At 37.0% G+C, this 20717-nt stretch overlaps 1 protein-coding gene across 4 annotated transcripts in view; it reads right to left on the bottom strand.

The window, feature by feature from the left end:
* SLIT2 (slit guidance ligand 2) overlaps positions 1-20717 on the bottom strand; it is a 403430-nt gene that overhangs the window by 46150 nt on the left and 336563 nt on the right. For 2 of the 4 annotated variants that reach the window (XM_060417558.1, XM_060417559.1), the window contains 5 exons: positions 20342-20505; positions 11029-11153; positions 10805-10902; positions 5867-6006; positions 1685-1711 (listed from right to left, as the gene is read on the bottom strand). In XM_060417558.1, coding sequence (XP_060273541.1) covers positions 1685-1711; positions 5867-6006; positions 10805-10902; positions 11029-11153; positions 20342-20505 — 554 coding nt within the window. The remainder of the gene's footprint in view (positions 1-1684; positions 1712-5866; positions 6007-10804; positions 10903-11028; positions 11154-20341; positions 20506-20717) is intronic. The other 2 variants (XM_004009724.5, XM_004009725.5) reach the window with 1 other exon arrangement.

The following is a 20717-nucleotide window of genomic DNA, read 5'->3' as shown; positions in this document are numbered from 1 at the left end:
GGGTTTGGTCTCTGGGTTGGGAAGACCTCCTGGAGAAGGAAATGGCAACCTACTCCAGTGTTCCTGCCTGGAAAATCTCATGGACAGAGTAGCCTGGTGGTCTACAGTCGATGAGGTGGCAGAGAATCAACTTAGCAACTGAATAACAACAACAACAACAACAATAGAGTTCAATTTAAGGATACGTCAGCTAGTTACAGAGTTTCTTTTTACTTACGAAAATCACTCTGAGTGATCACTCCGAGTGCTATAAAGATGTTGAAACTTCATTTCTACTTATGCTTGGGATTCAAATAATAGAAAATGATTTGACTGCTTTTAAAAGCAAATTTAGTCAGCAGCAGGTTCTTGGAAATGAGACATCTTTTATAAACACAAGCATGAAATTTAGTCAATACATGAAACCACATAATGATTTAAAACACTCATACTGTCAAGCTTGCTCCTGAGAGTATGTATATATATAACTATTTAAGGACATATTCTTGTGACAGAATAATGGCCATTGTGTTTCCTGAGATAGAATCAGGCCTTGGAAGTCTCTGTCCCAAACCACCAATTGCTTTAGTACTTGTAAAAAAGACAATATTTGACCAAGGATGGTATTGGATGCATTAATCCACAGAGAATGTAGAGACTATATTTTTTACACTCTCAAATAAGACAAAACTTTTTTTTCATGCTTTTTAACTTAACTCTGCACATAGTAAGAGTAAGTGAACAACCAATAAATCATCTGAACAACGTAGCAGAAAAAAATGAAGAGGCGACAGAGCCACTACATTATATAGTCCATGTTAGTCTTTGAATCACACTGCTAATGCCACATATACAACTGGAACTGTCAAGACAAGCACACCCTTTTAGGATAATGTGCTAAACTTGGCACTTGAAACTGTGGTAAGCTGAATGAGTAAAAATATAATATTATTAGGTATAAATCTGAATTTTTAAGATAAAAATTCAACAAAGATTTCATGATGACTCCCAGAACACGTTGATCACCCTTGTCACTACAGGACTTCCTTTCTCAGACTCTGATATATTTGGAAAATCATGCAGACCATAAATGCCAAGGATTTAATATGATCTTTTTATGCTTTAAAAATACTGCCTAGTACACGTGACATTCTGTGAGTTTGACGTCATTAAAAAAAAAACTTCCTGGGCTTTGTAATTTTTATTCTATGAAATGTTTTAATAAATGTATACACCTCTTAATATTTTTCATGTTTCAAATTACTGAAGATATTAATTTAAAAATATGAGAAAATTCTCACTATTTAACATTTTTTCTACCTACAGTCTACCTACTGCACTAATTGACTTACATTTTTCATGATAAAAACAATACATTTGGAATGTCTTTAAAAAAGGAAATGCATACAGACAAGAAGAAACTAGAAAGCATTAGTCTTTCTTTTTTGCCACTTCTTCTGCCCACTCAGAAAGCTTCTTTTGCAGCCTTCCAGAAATTGGTAAAGTGCATTTCAGACACCCTTTTGTAAGTGTGTAGTATAGCTATACACATATCAAGGATCTGAATGACTGATTTGACATATTCACATCAGATTTCATTTTAGTCAACATTCCTTTTACCACATACACACCATGAAATCTATATAGCTTTAAAAGAAAGAGGGAAACTAAAATAAAATCGTAATAGACTTAAAAGGCAACTAACCTTTTTCCACCTCATTCAGATTAGCAGCTGGCAGCAACAAAGACAGAAGAGACAAGAGACGTTTTACATTGCAGTACACAGCAGAGCCCAGGCAGCCAAAGCGCAGCGTTAACAACAGAGAGGCCCAGGGTGAGCGCAGGCTGAAGCGCGGCTCACGGTGCTCACCTACCGCCGGGCCAGCGCACACACAGGGAGAAAGCGAGGCAGAAGGCGGACGCCACCACAGGGAGCCAGAGATCCCAGCTAGACCAGGCGACTTAACCACAGGCAGCTTTACTCGTAAGATGTGCACATAATGGTTTGTGTGTGGGCATTGAGATTTGGAAAACAAAGAGATAATGGAAAAATTAAAATGTTCTGAATTTTTTCTGCAAAATACATTCTAAGTCTTTACATGCCCAACTTGTATGGAAACTTTCACTTACTGAATGTATGCCATTCCCATCAAGCAATATCCATGGTTAAAAAGTGATCAATTTTGTTTCAACTTTGTATATGGTCCTATGAGAAGAGGGTTAATTAAGAAACAGTCTCAAAGTTGATACAGGGTTCTGCCTCTTAGGAGACATGCAAAACCACATTTTTCAGTGCAACATCTGAATTCATAGGAGAGCTTATTCAGGAAAAGGTGTCAAGGTTTTCAATATCTCAAGGGTGCCATGTTTACAATGTTCATTTTTAAAACTTTTGAGCTAGTTTAATTTGAGGAATTCTTTGACAATTCACTTTCAAGAAATGCTTTGTTTTTAGAAAGCATATAATAATAGCTTTTAAAAAATGATAAACTGTAAGAAAAAACACAACTCTCAAGCTAACATTGAAATCCTGGAATGGATTTTTTAATTATTTGTTTAGCCATTTCAGAGTCTTACTTAATCCTTAACACAGTCATTTTAATTTAGAGTCATGGTGAATTAAAACTTTTCAAAGATGAATCTTGTCTAAAGAATCCTAGCAATCAACAGTCATATGCTCTACACTGGACAGATGATGGATCGAATTATGTAGAAAAGAATGGTTTGGAGGACTTGGGTGGAGAAGGGAGAGTAAGGGTTACAAAACAGACAGACAATACTGACTCTTAAAATTTATGTTGTCAATCTCTGAAGCAGGAAAGGACAGAGTTTTGTCCTTTAACAAATCAATAACTATGTACTGTGGTTTTTGGTTTCATGGGCTTAAATATATTTAATAAATTTCCCAATGGTGGTTCATTTAATTTGAAAATGGGTAGCCATGTTTTATAGCCTGCTCATCACATCATAACCTCATTCTGAGACTGCTTTCAGATCTCTGAAATTTCTCTGTTAACAAATCATATCCATTTTGACTCTTGACATGTGTGCTAAATGTAAAAATTTTCACCATAGTAATTTACGAGCTTTCCCTATGAAGTCTTATTTGCTCCTAGTAAAGAGTTCATTTTCTCATTGAATGCCTCAGAGAGATAGAGTAAAAAAGTCTCCAAGCAGTAAAGCAACTTGCAACTTGAATGATTTTTAAACAATGACAACATTATTATATTCCCTGAGCACAGTAGGGTTTCTGTTCCAAGATCTCAGGCTCATTAATCAGATTCCAAACTTAAATCTCAAACTGCAGCCACAATATAAGGAAATGCCTCCTTAACTGCAGACTTGGATGAAGCAGTCTTGGATAAAGCTCTGGAGTCCAATTTATACCTTCCTATAATTAAAGGCCACTTATGTGCCACTGATTTCAAAATCTGCAGATGGTTGCTTGATATTTTGTAAATGAACTCATTTCACATACAGACAAAAATGCTACAGCTAGTAGATGAGATACAAACATTGTCTGGTTTAGGTATCTGCTCCAATACCAATTCGCAAAACTCTTCACTTCCCACAAAATCCAACTCACAGTTACAGTGATCATAGCTTCATGTTTTGTCTGTTATGAACTTTCTATTGAATGTAATATTTTTATTTATTCTTAGCCTGGATTAAGGCAAATTGATATTAGCAATAGATAAGACCAGGAGGAAAAAAAAAGAACAAAAGAGTCTCAATTCTTATTAAGCACCAAATAGCTCTTGACTATTTGGCAGGTTCCCACATCATAGTTTTTTGAGATGTCACATTTTGGTTCAAAAGTGTTTGTGCTAAACTTTGGAGGTTTTTTTTGCATATTTTTCAAAGAAAGAGCTCTGACAGCAGGGAAATGAAGCTTTGTAATAAATTCTCAGAGGAAGTTGCACTGAACTGAATCACTTTAATGTGGAGAAAACATTCAAGAAGATCAGGTGTAGGAAGGGAGCCTGGGAAAAGGAAGGAAGAGAAGGTAAAAACAAAGACTCAAAGAAATGGATACAGAATAACATAGCAAATCTACAGCCAAAGATGGACTCATGGAAACCAATTCAGAAGAAACTGCTGCTTTATGTAAATCATAAGAAAAAGGCATGTAGGAACCTGAACGCAGTGGTGTGGTCCCGTCCAGGTTGTCGTTGGTAAAGGAATATAGAAAAATTCCTGGCGTCTGTGCTCAGGAACACATTGGCTAACCAAACCATGCTTGAAATTCCCAGGTCCAATTTGTCCTCATCAGAGTAGGATAGTTAAAGGAGGCTTCTGACATTAAGGGAATTAAGTTATTTCTATAATGATCAGAACAATGATGGGATAAAATAACTATTCTAAGAAGGTACTAGCTCCAGATTTTAGTGCAAGCACTGGGCTGCCTGTACAAGGCTGGATTCCCCAATCCTGTAAAACTCAGAATCTCAGAGTAACTCCAAGGGCTTCAGAATTTGTGCACTCATATGAATGGCAAGTACCTGAGGTGAGACACAAGTAATACTGATATGAATGTCGAAGCTATGTAACACCTAAACTCTCCAGCCACATGAGAATGGGTACATGTTAGACTGACTCAGTATCTTTAATTAATGTAACATAACAAAGAATTCAAATTCTGGCCTCTAAGGAGTTCATGGGCTGCTTATACGTAATAGAGCAATTGGTGATACAACATGTTCAAATTTCTACTGGAAACAGTATTATTACATCATATGGCATCAGGTACTTCCCTGTTGTGGAAAATAAATCATACCATGGAAAAGGCAGCTGCAGAATTTCTCAGACAGGCCCAGGATGTCAAAACAAAAACTCATTATTTTATTTAGCATTTTCCCACCAAGAAAAGTACCTCTTAAATTGCAAAGCTTGAGTATGCCATAAAAGCTTAAATTTCAATGCTTTTCTAACGAATCCCTGGGAAAATTAATCATACAGCTGTGCTTCCATTCTTCATGTTTAGAGATGTTAACACCTCAGTCATCCAAGGAACTATTTTACCCTCTGATATTCTTAACTATATATATGGAAATAAATACAATTAATGAAAAATACCCAGCCAAATGAAAATGGTAACTCTGAATAGAGTGACAGAATCTACTACTCCATTTATTTCTTACAAGCAAAACATGTAACATTCTCCTTTTCTCTATCAACTTTAAAACTAAATAAAACAAGATTGAAACTATGAAGTTTCTTACTCAGAGCCACAAAAATCAATCAAAACAGATATTCTGACAGAATAAGTAAGTTATAAACTTGATGTTGACTTTACAGCAAATTGGTTTATCCAGGGCAGAAGTTTATCAGCTTGGATAGTCTTATGAGATTTATCACCCTTATTCCTGACATTGTGTATCAAGATAGAAAAAAAAGGGGAAAGGGGGATAATGGTCTGATAAGATTATCCAAAGTGATCGATGTATGTATTCTTGGCTGTGACTTAGTTTGAAGTCACTCTCTAATGAAGAAACAAATATGGACATGAAGAATTTCAAATGTTTAATTCTGTTTTGCCCATGTAAAGAAATGCTCCCTTTTCAAATACATATTGGTGGGTTGGTCTGCACAGGAAAAGTGCATTGCATGAAAATGTCACGCAGTTGTGGGACTGAAAGCTTCAGTAGAATAATTTTCTTTGTGACGGAAAGCGTTACTTTATGAATATGCCTGTGTTATAACTGAGCTTGCCAGGACTTTTATTTGGTTGGCTGAAATCATCTTTAACACTGTTATTACATTACAGCTAATTTCCAAAACACGAATCAGTTATTGAATAATACAATGGTTTACTACACACATGCAGCATAGCTCCAGTGGCGCTTTCAAATGCAGATTGATGGCATAGCAATTTCCCTTTTCCTACCTGTGTACTCAGGTGGGCAAAGACATGTGTAGTTATTAATTCCATCGACACATGTAGAGTTATTTTCACAGTCATTATCTTCACAGTCATCAACGTTGATTTCACAATTTTCTCCTTCAAATCCATCAGCACAAATACACCTGAACACCAGGGGAAGAAAACATAAAAGACATCTTCCTGCATTTTCAAACCATGTGGTCTAAATATTGAAAAAACTAAATATACTCATCAGTTGCAGAGCTTTTAACAACAGGAAATTGATTTTTAAAATGCTTTTAAATGACACGATGCAAGCATCAATTTAAGGGACTATCCCCCAAATCAGAAACAATTTGAGAAAGAAAAGTTATGCTGGCTGCAAGAATTTGCTATGGCAAATAGCCCCCTGGTCCTATAAGTCAATAAATCCAATACATTCGCAGGTCTAAAACATGAGCAAAGTTTACAGCCTTAGATATCTTAATCTTGAGTTGTACTCTAATAAAATGACTCATGCTTCTTTGCTCATAAATAAGGAGGAATGATTCTGACTTTTTAAAAATTACAACTTTTTACCCTACCTGGTAATGTTCTTGATATCTCAAAGCAAAAAAGAAACCTGTCTCAAAGCAAAGACTAAAACTTTGTCTTCTTTGTTATTATAAAATGTGAATATTCTCTTTAAACATTGACAAATACAATTTATCCCCCACTGGCATAAAACACTGTACCTTTAATCTCGCTAGGTATCAGAATAATCTATGGGTAAAGTTTTGATGAAAAAGAGACAACTTCACAACAGAAAGTAGAAATGAAGCGTATGTATTATTAAGTGAAAGTCACTCAGTCGTATACAACTCTTTGCGACCCCATGGACTATAGAGTCCGTGGAATTCTCCAAGCCAGAATGCTAGAGTGGGTAGTCATTCCCTTCTCCAGGGGATCTTCCCATCCCAGGGATCGAACCCAGGTCTCCCATGCTGCAGGCAGATTCTTTACCAGCTGAGCCACGAGGGAAGCCAACATTGTATTATAAAAAGTGATATTTCTAACAAGCTTTAGTAGTAGATTAGCCTTCTTATGTGAAATCATTAGTGTCATTATAAGAACTCTGTTTCATGATTCATGAAGTAGATCTGAAGTAACTGTACTGTAAGATTAAACAACTACAGATTAAAAATGTTCACAGCATGTCTGTCTACTCATATTGCGACTTGGAAATAAATCATTAATTTTCTGTTTCAATGGGATCTACGTCTCATCATTACACACTGTCTGTTTTAAAGGAACACACAATATACAACAGACGAATATATGCCTTGCAGTAGGGGGACTACATGGCTATTAATTAGCACAATAGAGCTACTACTTTGTCTCGACCTAATTTGACTTAATATAATGTACACATGTATTTTTAAATTGCTTGGTTTTGTAGCATCCTATTTTGAGAACAGGACTTCCCAGGTGGCTCTAGTGGTGAAGAACACACATGTCAATGCAAGATATGTGGTTTTGACCCCTATGTAGGGAAGATCCTCTGGAGAAGGGAATGGCGACACACGCTAGTATTTTGCCCTGGAGAATTTCATCAAGAGAAGCAGGCAACTATCCATAGGGTTGCACAGAGTCGGACATGATTGAAGTGATTTAGCACGCATGGTCTAAGAACACCTCAATGTCTATTTTTCAGTTCAGTTCAGTTCAGTTCAGTCACTAAGTAGTGTCAGACTCTTTGCACCCCATGGACTGCAGCATGCCAGGCTTCCCTGTCCATCACCAACTCCCGGAGCTTTCTCAAACTTATGTCCATTGAGTCGGTAATACCATCCCACCATCTCATTCTCTGTCGTCCCCTTCTCCTCCTCCCTTCAATCTTGCCCAGCATCAGGGTCTTTTCAAATGAGTCCATTCTTTGTATCAGGTGGTCAGAGTACTGGGGTTTCAGCTTCAGCATCAGTCCTTCCAATGAATATTCAGGACTGATTTCCTTTAGGATGGACTAGTTGGATCTCCTTGCAGTCCAAGGGACTCTCAAGAGTCTTCTCCAACACTACAGTTCAAAATAAACAATTCCTTGATGCTCAGCTTTCTTTATAGTCCAACTCTCACATCCACACATGACTACTGGAAAAACCATAAGCTTTGACTAAACAGATCTTTGTTGGCAAAGTAATGTCTCTGCTTTTTAATATGCTGTCTAGGTTGCTTATAGGTTTTCTTCTAAGAAGCAAGCATCCTTTAATTTCATGGCTGGAGTCACCATCTACAGTTATTTTGGAGTCCCCCAAAAATAAAGTCTCTCACTGTTTCCATTGTTTCCCCATCTATTTGCTATGCAGTGATGGGACTGGATGCCATGATCTTAGTTTTCTGAATGTTGAGTTTTAAGCCAACTTTTTCACTCACCTCTTTCACTTTCATCAAGAGATTCTTTAGTTCTTCACTTTCTGTAATTTGTGTATCTGAGGTTATTGATATTTCTACTGGCAATCTTGATTCCAACTTGTGCTGAATCCAGCCTGGCACTTTGCATGATGTACTCTGCATAAAATTAAATAAGCAGGGTGACAATATGTATATTGTTGTCTTGTTGTACTCCTTTGTTGATGTATTCCTTTCCCGATTTGGAACCAGTCTGTTGTTCCATGTTCGGTTCTAACTGTTGCTTCATGATCTGCATACAGATTTCTCAGGAGGCAGGTAAGGAGGTCTGGTATTTCCATCTCTTGAAGAATTTTCCACAGGTTGTTGTGATCCACAGTCAAAAGCTTTGGCAGTCAATAAAGCAGAAATAGATGTTTTTCTGGAACTCTCTTGCTTTTCCATGATCCAGTGGATGTTGGCAATTTGATCTCTGGTTCCTCTGCGTTTTCTAAAACCAGCTTGAACATCTGGGAGTTCACAGTTCACGTACTGTTGAAGACTGGCTTGGAGAATTTTGAATATTACTTTGCTAGTGTGTGAGATGAATGCAGTTGTGTGGTAGTTTGAATATTCTTTGACATTGCTTCTTTGGGATTGGAATGAAAACTGGCCTTTTCCAGTCCTGTGGCCACTGCTGAATTTTCCAAATTTGCTGGCATATGGAGTGTAGCACTTTCACAGCATCATCTTTTAGGATTCGAAATTGCTCAACTGGAATTACATCATCTCCACTAGCTTTGTTCATAGTGATGCTTCCTAAGGCACACTTGATTTCACATTCCAGGATGTCTGGCTCTAGGTGTGTGATCACATCATCATGGTTATCTGGGTCATGAAGATCTTTGTTGTATAGTTCTTCTGTGTATTCCTGTCACCTCTTCTTAATATCTTCTGCTTCTTTTAGGTCCATACCATTTCTGTCCTTTATTGTGCCCATCTTTGCATGAAGTATTCCCTTGGTATCTCTAATCTTCTTGAAGAGATCTCCAGTCTTTCCTATTCTATTGTTTTCCTCTATTTCTTTGCATTGATCACTGAGGAATTGATCACTTTCTAATCTCTCCTTGCTATTCCTTGGAACTGTGCATTCAAATGGGTATATCTTTCCTTTTCTCCTTTGTCTTTCACTTCTCTTCTTTTCTCAGCTATTTGTAACCGTTTTGCCTTTTTGCATTTCTTTTTCTTGGGGATGATCTTGATCACTGCCTCCTTGACAATGCTACAAACCTCTGTCCATAGTTTTTCAGGCACTCTGTCTATCCGATCTAATCCCTTGAATCTATTTGTCACTTCTACTGTATAGTCGTAAGGGATTTGATATAGGTCATACTTGAAATGTCCAGTGGTTTTCCCTACTTTAAGTCTGAATTTGGCAATAAGGAGTTCATGATCTGAGCCACAGTCAGCTCCCTGTCTCGTTTGTGCTGACTGTATAGAGCTTCTCTATCTTTGGCTGCAAAGAATATAATCAATCTGATTTCAGTGTTCACCATCTGGTGATGTCCATGTGTAGAGTCTTCTCTTATGTTGTTGGAAGAGGGTGTTTGCTATGACCAGTGCATTCTCTTGGCAAAATCTGTTAGCTGTTGCCCTGCTTCATTTTGTACTCCAAGATCATATTTGCCTGTTACTCCAGGTATCTCTTTACTTCCTACTTTTGCACTCCAGTCCCCTGTCATGAAAATAACATCTTTTTTTGGGTGTTTGTTCAAGAAGGCCTTGTAGGTCTTTATACAACCATTCGACTTCAGCTTCTTCAGCAATGCTGGTTGGGGCACAGACTTGGATTACTGTGATATTGAATGGTTTGCCTTGGAAATGAGCAGAGACCATTCTGTTGTTTTTGAGATTACATCCAGGAACTGCATTTCGGGCTCTTTTGCTGACTATAAGGGCTACTCCATTTCTTGTAAGGGATTCTTGCCCACAGTAGTAGATATTAATGGTCATCTGAGTTAAATTCACCCATTCTAGTCATTTTACTTCACTGATTCCTAAAATGTCAATGTCCACTCTTGCCATTTCCTGTTTGACCACTTCCAATTTACTTTGATTCATGGACCTAACATTCCAGGTTCCTATGCAATATTACTCTTTCACTTCCATCACCAGTCACATCCACCACTGGGCATTGTTTTTGCTTTGGCTCCATCTCTTCATTCTTTCTGGAGTTATTTCTCCACTGGTCTGCAGTAGCATATTGGGCACCTACTGACCTGGGGAGTTCATCTTTCAGTGTCCTATCTTTTTGCATTTTCACACTGTTCCTGGTTTCTCAAGGCAAGAATACTGAAGTAGTTTGCCATTCCCTTCTCCAGCGGACCACGTTTTGTCAGAACTCTCCACCATGATTCTGTTTTTAATACTGAAATATCTCTAATATCTATGAGAGGGACTAATATATACCTTCCTTATGAATTGAATTTCTGATATTCTTTTTAAAACCAAGCCCTTGGATTTAAAGATTAGAAAAAAATCATGTTTTCTTATTCTTGTTTCAATCCTTCAGACACAGATCATAGACTAATGGCCTACCAGAATCCATCTTTTTCTCCTTCTTTTAAGTGGCAAGTTCCTCCATGTTTACATGGGTTGCTGATGCATGCATGAATTGGAACATCACAATCCTGCCCCTGGAGAAGAAATGGTCAAGTTAAGTTGCGTGCAAATAAAATTGTTCTCAGCACATAAAAAAAGCACAACCAAATAATAAATACCCATCAGGGAGAACTACTTTTACATATCTTGGTTCTACTTACCTTGAAACCATATGGACAGGTGCAGCGATAAAAGTCAACTGGATCATTGTTACAGGTGCCATCATTTTTACATGGATTTGATAAGCAGGGATTACATTTAGCTAGAATATTGACATCCACAGGACCTAAAAAGTGATTGAAAAATATGAGAAGAGGATGCTTTCTGTTTCTAGTTCACTTAAAACTATTTCAGTGCCTTAATGTACCAGTAAATTTTGTATAAGATTATTATACAATAATAATTTTATAAAATTATTATAAAGTAATAATTTATCTTCCATGACAAAAATTATGGAAGTCAGCACGATCATATCATCTTTGAGAACAAAACAGGAGGCCGCCTCATTGGGAGACAATGGTAAGAACCTCAGATGTCAAGGGGGACTCTAGGTTGTGCACTTAGGTGGTTAGGATCTGACATTTGCAATGCCAATGTCAAAGGGTCAATCCCCTCATTAGGTGAACAACTTATGTGGATGCTTTTATGGCCAGTGCTTGCAACTCAGCTACTCGTCAGCTGCGCGGAAAGGCACACCACGGATCCCAAAGCAGCATGCATGTGTGCCCATGTGTGTGCTGGGGGATTGGGGGGCAAGTTTAATGAACAAGTAGAAATTCATTAGTGTAATGAAAAATGCAACAGTATGTACCTGTCCTGCTAATAGTAGTTTAGGACTCTTACTTTCCTGCAGGAATACAAAACAGTGCCACTTTTAAAATAAACCAAAAGTGAAACCTCCATTATACTCTTGCTCATGTCCCTTTAGTTTGTTAGCATATTGGCATGTGACGGGTAAGATTTCTGTATCTTTCTTCATTGCGAAGAAGAAACCACTGAAGAGGTCACTACTTGCAATCTCACCTCTTGGGGTACAAATTAAAAAAGTCTCATAATCCATGAAAGTTCTAGATTAAATGGAGGTTGAATTGAAGTTACTTTCCTTTGGTTGCACATGTTTGTTCTGTAAGTGGCTAACAATGTAGATAGTGTACTGTCCTCAATAAAATTGCACTCTGTTGATAATTTTCACACCATTTGTGAAAGCTCACTAGACTGCCTTTTGGAAACTGATGAGGACACTCTGGTGGAGTGCCATTTTTATATTTAAAATACAAATATTGTATAACATAAACTATACTTTTGCTTTCACCATCAGTATCCTATATTTCTTTATCCTCATTGGAACAGTCATAATTCTAAGTGCACGTTTCAGCACATAATTTCTAATTTCTAGTTATTTGAGCCCTCTCCACTCCCTCCCTATCATTGTTGTAACCTTCCAAGTTACCTCCACCCAAAAAAGCCATATGACGTCTGCAGGTATAAACTTTCCTTAGTCACATTTTTCTACAGAGGTTTTATACTGGTAAGCTGTTGGTCTACTCACAGAAACTCATATGAAAAAAAATGTGAATTAACATCACGGCCATTAAAACTATTCATATCTAAACCTTAACCTAAGATATATATTCATATTGTGGTTTTGGAGTACAAACCCAAAAGGTAGTGTTCTATATTCCTCAGTTTTTCTATTAACAAACACCTGAAATTTATTTAGACACAGTTTCCTGTTTTTTCTTTTCTTTCTTTCTTTTTTTAACCTGTTTGGGAATAAACTACAGTCCTGGGGAGGACTGTGCTAATGGAACGGGGTGGTGTTCGAGCTGGGCGATACCTGTCATTAGGGGAGGCCTTGCCAGTGTCCCCTCTGCTTTTTCTTGGTACCAGAATAACTAATGTAGTTTTTGTATCAAATTACAGTCATACTGAGTGAAGTTAAGTCAGATAAAGACAAATATATGATATCACTTATATGTGGGATCTAAAAAAATGGTACAAATGAGCTTATTCACAAAACAGAAATAGTCACAGATGTATTAAACAATCCTATGGTTATCAGAGGGGAATGGAGGGAGAGGGATAAATTGGGAGATTGGGATTGACATACACAGTACTAGATATAAAACAGATTACTATTAAGGACCTAGCGTATAGCACAGAGAACTATACTCAATACTCTGTCATGATCTATATGTGGAAACAATATAAAAAAGAGTGTATATATATGTATATATATAACTGATTCACTTTGCTGTACACCTGAAACTCACACTGTAAATCAACTATATTCCAATAAAAATTATTTTAAAAGTACAGTTGAGAAATTCCTGGAATTAATACCAAACTGAGCATCACAGAAACTTAATTTCTCACACTCCAAATGTATTTATCAAATGAATTTAGCCACTCAGCACATTGGAGAAGTGAATGGTGGAAGTTAGAGCAGTAAGTTAAATTAATGTCACACACCACAGTAAATGACTGTGTGTTTGCTAAAGTGATCACACTTAGAATCATCACTAGGAAAGGAAATATATAAATGGTAATGGATCCCTGAGCTGGGCTAGAAGAAAGAAGAATCTTGGAACAATGGCGTAGGATGAAGCAGCTAAGAATATACATCAGCAAAACCTCAAGTCAGCAAATGCAAGGACTGTAAACATTCATCTGGCCACTTCCCAAGACCTTAAGGAGAGCTGTCTTTAGTCTATGCCTGTGCTTTCAACCTTGAAAGGCTGTGGTCTGGATGGAGGGATTCAGGGTTGGCAGTTCCTAAGTTTATTCTGCGGAATGTGACATTTTCCAAAAATTATGTTTGATTATTTAGACAAGAAGCTAGAGATTTTTTTAGGGAAAAAAACTGGGTATGTTTTGAAGAATTATTTTAGTAGAGTATGCAGATGATAAAACTGCCAGGCTGAAGGAAAAAAAAGATTTTGCGTGTTGCAACTAAGATCTGGCATGGTCAAGCATTTAAAAAATAAAAGAGAAAAAAAAAAAACCTCCAGGCTGAAGTAGTCTCTGCCCTGATTTTAGCACAGTCAAGATTTATTTAATAAATATTTACAGAGCCATATCTGATTAATAAGCACTATCTAATTTCTCCACTTTTTTCCAGGACCAAGTTTGGCTTTTTATATAGCAAATCTGCTCAACTATTTTCAGTATCTGCAATGTCTTGTGGGTGTGGGAAAGGAGATGTGTTGCTCTCCTGACAAATTCGGCCTAGCTACAAGAATCAGCAAAGCAAACTTTCCCATGTGCACAGGCTTCCCTCGATGATTTCTTTAACCACAAACTGTTTTGGTTTTGGTGGCATCAGAATTAGGAACATATTCTTCAGCTTGGTAAAGTTGATTACTATGGCAACCATTCTATTTGCTTCTTCTTTTTTTCAAATCTCTTTTAAAATCAACTCTTCAAAGATAATTTCTTATAAGTTGGAGAGAAAGGTAATTAAAAAGATGTTTATGAATTATAGAATTTCCAAATAGCAGCATCCTCTTATATGTCCAAATGTCTTAAAATGATATGATTTCTCTTCCTATTTTATTTAGATTACAATTCCACCTAACTAAATGTTCTTCTTATAATGTGATTTTTACATCCACCTAGTTTATCTAAGTCCACTTATTTTTATATTCTAACCTCTTGGAACTATATCCCTTGGACACACAAGTCAAACAGAAGTACTGCCCCGTGTGTAAAGTCAGATGTGTTTCAAAGACAACTCAGGAAAAAAGTAGAGGATACTTAACACTGGGAATACCTAACAAGCAGTTCAGTAATAGAGACATCTATGGATCCACTACTGAATGCAGCTGTAAGAGAATGTGGAAAGTGGGAAGGCATGTTTTGGAATATGTGTTTTAAGTTTCTGCAAGGCAGGACTTCACTAGGTGAACGGAAATATGAATTGGAAGTTCATAAGAAAAGTCATGGCTGGATACTTGAAGCCATGGGACTGAAATTCATCATCAGGGCTGAGGAGAGAACTCCACTGTGTCAATATTAAAGAGGGGGTAAGAAAAAGAAGTCAGCAAAGGAATGAAGAGACAACAGGAAAGTACCAGCAGCAGCAGGGGCACCACTGTGCACGGTGAAAAGAGGGCAAACAAAGAAGCTAAAAAGAAGCCACTAAAATGGGCGAGAGAGAGCCCACTGGTAGCTCTATAGTTTCAAGGAAGGGGTAGAGATGGTCCCTAAATGACAGGGGGTTAAAATCCTACCAACGTGCATTATATAAATGGTTAAACAAAACATAAAGATGGGTATTACAACTCCGGGATCCCTGGGCTTGGCCATGTGCTACAATCACATATGAACTTAGGCCAGATAATTGACTTCTTAAATCACACTCAAGTGAAAAACAGGAATAATTATTTTATGGAGTTACTGAATCAGAGATAATATGGATGTTCAACATTTAAGAACAGAATACAAATAATTGTTTCTCATCTCCTATTAAAATAAATGTCTGTTAAAATTTCCCAAGTGTTTGAAGTTTTTAAAAAAAGTATAATAAAAAAATAGCCTTTGTTTTTTAAAGATAGTGCTTTTGGCAAATAGCTGTGTACAAACCTGAATATTTTTTAGCCAGTGAGAAAATCATAATGCCCTACAGCTACGGTTATTTCAAATTTATAACTATGTGGTAGTGATACTAAATCTGAAAATGTAATAAGAACTTGATAGAGTTTTAAATTCTATTTCAAAACTGATCTATTAAAATTTTCATTACTTCTAGTTTGTGTTAAATTATTTTATCTCCTTCATATTTCAAATAACTAAGGTCAATATTAATTAACAGGTTTGAGACACAAAATAAAAGACTTGGAGCTTGTTAAGAATATCTCCTCCCACACACCCTCCAACAAAGGATATTGATTCATCGGGGGAAAAAAAAAACTGACAACATTACAATATTATTAATGAGAGATGTGAAAGTTTCTCCTAGAAATTCCAGAACCTACAGGATTCTTAACTTGTAAAATTAGCAGAAGAAACCAAGCATGTGGAGGTGGAAGGTTGGTCATTCTGGGATATGAAATGGTTCCAGGTTTCCTGACCCTTAGCTGATCTTCACAGATAAGTAATGAGATATGTTGAGCATCAGATCCTCGCCTCTTGATCTGGGTTCCTGGCTACCAGACACCTGCCCATAGGAGCTACTTCCCCTGATTGGTGTTCCATTCTTGTTCTACTTGACACACTATACCAGTCTCCTGTTCCCCTCATGGACCGAGTGGTACTGGTGGTGGTTGTTCAGTTGCCCGGCGGTATCTGACTCTTTGAGACCCTATGGACTGCAGCACACCAGGCTTCCCTGGCCCTCACCATGTTTCAAAGTTTGTCCAAGTACATGTTCATTGCATCCGCGATGCTGTCCAGCCATCTCATCCTCTCACGTTCTCTTCTCCTTCTACTCTCAAGCTTTCCCAGCATCAGGGACTTTTCCAGTGAGTTGTTTGTGCTCATCAGAGACCAAAACACTGGAGCTTCAACTTCAGCATCAGTTCTTTCAGTGAATATTCAGGGTTGACTTTTCTTAAGATTGATTGATCTCCTTGCTGTCCAAGGGACTTTCAGGAGTCTTCTCCAGCACCACAGTTCAAAGGCATCAATTCTTTGGTGTTCTGCCTTCTTTATAGTCCAGCTCTCACAATCGTACATGACCACTGGGAAGACCATAGCCTTGACTATATGGACCTTTGTTGGCAGAGTAATGTCTCTGCTTTTCAACACACTGTCTAGGTTTGTCATAGCTTTCTTGCCATCAAAAGAAGCAATCATCTTCTGATTTCATGGCTGCAGTCATTGTCCACAGTGATTATGGAGCCCAAGAAGAGGAAATTTGTGGTACTGGTTACATTTCCACAACTGTTTGGTTTGGATATACATTATTAACATTGTATATATGTTTCTACCACCAAACTTCCATACTGTTTTGTAATTATCCTTTAAAATGTATCTATGGGTAGAATATAAGCTCCATGAAGGCTAGAGTTTCTCTGTCTTATCACTTATTGTACTCTTAATATCTTGGAACCATTCCTGTTGTATAATAGGAACTCATGCAGTATTTGTTGAATGAAAGAAGCAATATACCACTTGTTTACATTAGACTGTTCATTCTTTTTGGTGGCTTCCCAGGTGGTGCTAGTGGTAAAGAATCCGCCTGCCATCGCAGGAGACATAAGAGAAGTGGGTTTGATCCCTGGGTTGGGAACATCCCCTGGAGGAGGAAATGGCAACCCACTCCAGCATTCTTGCCTGGAGAATTCCATGGACAGAGCAGCCTGGTGGGCTACAGTCCACGGGGTCACAAAGAATTGGACATGACTGAAGTGATTTATCATCACATGGTTGACTCTTAGCACATTTAAGTGTTTAATAAATGTCAAATTAAAAATGAACAATTTAGTTGCCTGTATAGCTAAAGCTTTCTGAACCAAGAACAATAAAGGGACTATTAGAAATTAACAGTATTCTACATTCCATGCTGGTGTTTTCAATGAAAACCTGCAAAGGGCAAAATCTCCATTTTTCTGCTTGAGCACTCTAATTTCATCTGATATTTTAAAGATGAAAACAGGACACCTAGGTTATAACAACAAGTCATGATCATATGCTTCCCACTCAAGAATGTCCTAATCTGGGTATTAATTAAATATATTCTGATAATGTATTTCATGCAATTCATTTGTTTCTGTTGTGCACTGAAACTATAATATTATACCACAAAGAAAATACTCTGCAAACGTAAGATGAAAATGGTATTGAGAGAATTGATTTCTCACAATAATAATACAGTGTTTTCTAGCAGAGAAAACATTTAAATTCTATTTAAATATAGCTATGTAAACATGTTTGCAAATAAAGAATATTCATCTTCCTGGTGAAATTTGAAATTACATATTTACAAACTTTAATATTAGGAATATGTACTTACATGACTTTTATGAATAAATAAAACATTAAACTGGCATAACTATGGCAAAAGTTTAATTAAAATATTAAAAAAAACAAAATTATAAAATATTTAAAGCAACATTATTTTATTACTTTCACGCTCATAAAGCATGCAAGCTCAAAAACATAGTACTCAGTAGATTTCCCAGAGTTAATTATTTTAACGAATGGATTAGAATACTGTGCCCCTTACCAACCCAATTAGTAAAGTAAATATTTCTAGCAAAGCATGTGAGACTGGTTCACAATATTTTGACAAATACTGGGCAGTGTTGGCAAAGAACATTGTGAGTTTCAATGTTTGCTATCTTTCTAAAATTATGTTATAGAAGAACCCAGTAAGTCTAAAAGCTTGTTAAATGCAGTTACACTATATTTATTGAGTTTTGAATGTTTATGCTTCTTGCATAGACATTATACCTATGCTGTCCAGCTATGCAGTTTAAGGTATACCCTGAAATATGTGTGATGTGTTACTTTGATAACTCAGTGACTAGTAAACTAAACTGCCACAGTTACAATATTTTCCTATATCACAGCTGGGCTCCTTCAACCTGTCCTTATGCTTGCCTGCTGTTCAAACAACTGGCCTACACATTCCCGCAAGAAACCTTTCATAGCCACTCTGAAAGGATGTCTTCCTCTGAGCCCTGTAGCAACAGCACTACCGATATGGTAGCCATTAGCTACATACAACTACATTTAAATTTAAATACAATTAAAAATTCACTTCCTCAGTTACCTTAGCTACATTTCAACAACCACATGTGGCTAGTGCCTACCATATTTGGAAGCACAGGTATAGAATATTTCTATCACTGAAGAAAGTTCTATCAGGCTCTAGTGATCCAGACCAATGTTCTCTTAGTATAGCTTATTTCCATTCATGCTATACTAAGAACAAACAACACTATTAATGGAAAAAAGTCAAACCAGTTAGGTATAAACAGACATTTATTTTATGCATGTATGTTCACTTTGTATTCATCAGATTCCTGAGAACATTTAATAGATTAATGTGGACTATGATGCTCTAAGAATGAATGTAAGTATGTAGCTTTTCTCAAATTTACATTATCATGAAATTATTTTTTCAAGAAATATCTCTATGAAATCCTAAGCTTAGAATTATAGATAAACACAAGCATTTTTCAAAGTGGAGTATGAGCATCCTGGGTACAGAGAAGTGTAAAAATAGTCTGCAGTTGCTCAACTTGCCCATATAGCCCTTCTAGAATTACTCTGCCCAATAATATGCCTACAAGTAAGCTTTATGCCAGTTTCTCATTCCCCATCTCCACTCTGACCTTACAAAAAAATGGTATACTCTCAGTCCACCAGAAATTATCCATGCGGCACATTGCCCCAAGAGAATGTCAGAGATTATAAAATAATTAACTTAAAACACTGGTTATTTGCAAAGGCTCTTACAGTCAATGCACATAATCCCAGAGAGGCATTTCCAATACAATTTACATTTTGAACATAAATGTTAACATATTGACAAATAACTATGCAGCCCCAACCAATGCTCAATAAGTATTACTGGCAACAATTACTTCTAAGAAAAACTTAGAAACTCACAGATCTTTACTGGTAGCAAATTTTAAAAATGCAAATTATATACATATTTTTTGTAGCAAAGAATGATACAATTCTCCGAGGTATTGGAAATATAAATTCAAGGAGAAAAATAAAGTTCAAGAAAAAAGAACAATGCAAAATACTGAGGATCTTCTTTTTATTCCTTTCAAAATTAGCTGTGATGTTTAGATTTACTTGATTAGAAAAAGTGGGAAGACACACAAAACAACTTTAACACTGGTTATCTTTTGGCACTGTCCTTAATTGTTACATTTAGTTCTTCAGTCTCTTATTGATCACATTTTCCTTTTCTTTAGATTTGCTTTATTGGACATAGATTAGTTTTGTAATAAGAGAAGAAAATATTTGTTACTAAGGCACTGTATAGAATTCACAAGTACATAAAACGAAGGGAAAATAAAAGGATCCAAACAAGCGAGAACAGCACCATCAACACGGGAAGAGCGCAGCACAAGAGGGGAGGCAGAAGGTCTGGCCTGAACATGGGGAAGGGCTCGTGCCTCCTTACCTGGCATCAGGAAGCCACAGGGCCCTGGAAGCCCTAGGAGCGGGGCACACGTTTAGACAAAGCAAAAGCAAAATATTTCACTTGTTAGAGGCCATGAGAGGACTTCCAGAAATTGTGTACTCTTCATTTCTCCTTATATTTTAAAGAAAACGTAGTCATTTCCAATGGATCGTTTCTGCAATTTCTTTGAAAAGCCTAGTTCTTTACTAGGGCTCCTCATGTAACTGCTCTGTCTTCTCCAAGCGCAGGAGGAAACAGTAATTATTTATTGGAGTTTTTCAGCCATCCCTCTGAAACCTAGCAGCCCATGGGTTTCTGTTTCTTTTTAAAAATTAATACGATCAAGTTTCATTTACAGAAGAAGGACAAATGGTTAAAAACCTTACCTTGACATGTAAATTTTTTGGAGGGAGTTGTGAGAAGTAGTTTATCTGCCATTTCTCCAGGACCAGCACAGCGAGCAATTCCCGGCTCTTTGTATTCCGACTTTACCCAGTCGGATAACCACTGCATGTTACAATCACAGTAAAGAGGGTTGGCTCCAATTGCTCTGGAAAACACCACCACAAAAGCACACAAAGGTACACGCACACACACACAAATATGGAAGTATTGTTATTTCCTAAGGGAATGTAACTAGGTGATGCTTACTAAAAGTCCCTATAGATTTGCTGATAAAAATGAAAATGGAGGCATTAGGGATTAGGGATTCCCCAGTTTTCTCACTTATGTGCAGCGTGATTTAGTGAGCTGTCACCCGTG

Source organism: Ovis aries, chromosome 6 (assembly GCF_016772045.2).
Source record: "Ovis aries strain OAR_USU_Benz2616 breed Rambouillet chromosome 6, ARS-UI_Ramb_v3.0, whole genome shotgun sequence".
In the NCBI taxonomy this organism is placed as follows: domain Eukaryota; kingdom Metazoa; phylum Chordata; class Mammalia; order Artiodactyla; family Bovidae; genus Ovis; species Ovis aries.
The sequence above is the reverse complement of the archived record's forward strand: the minus strand, read 5'-3'. Positions and strand labels throughout refer to the sequence as shown.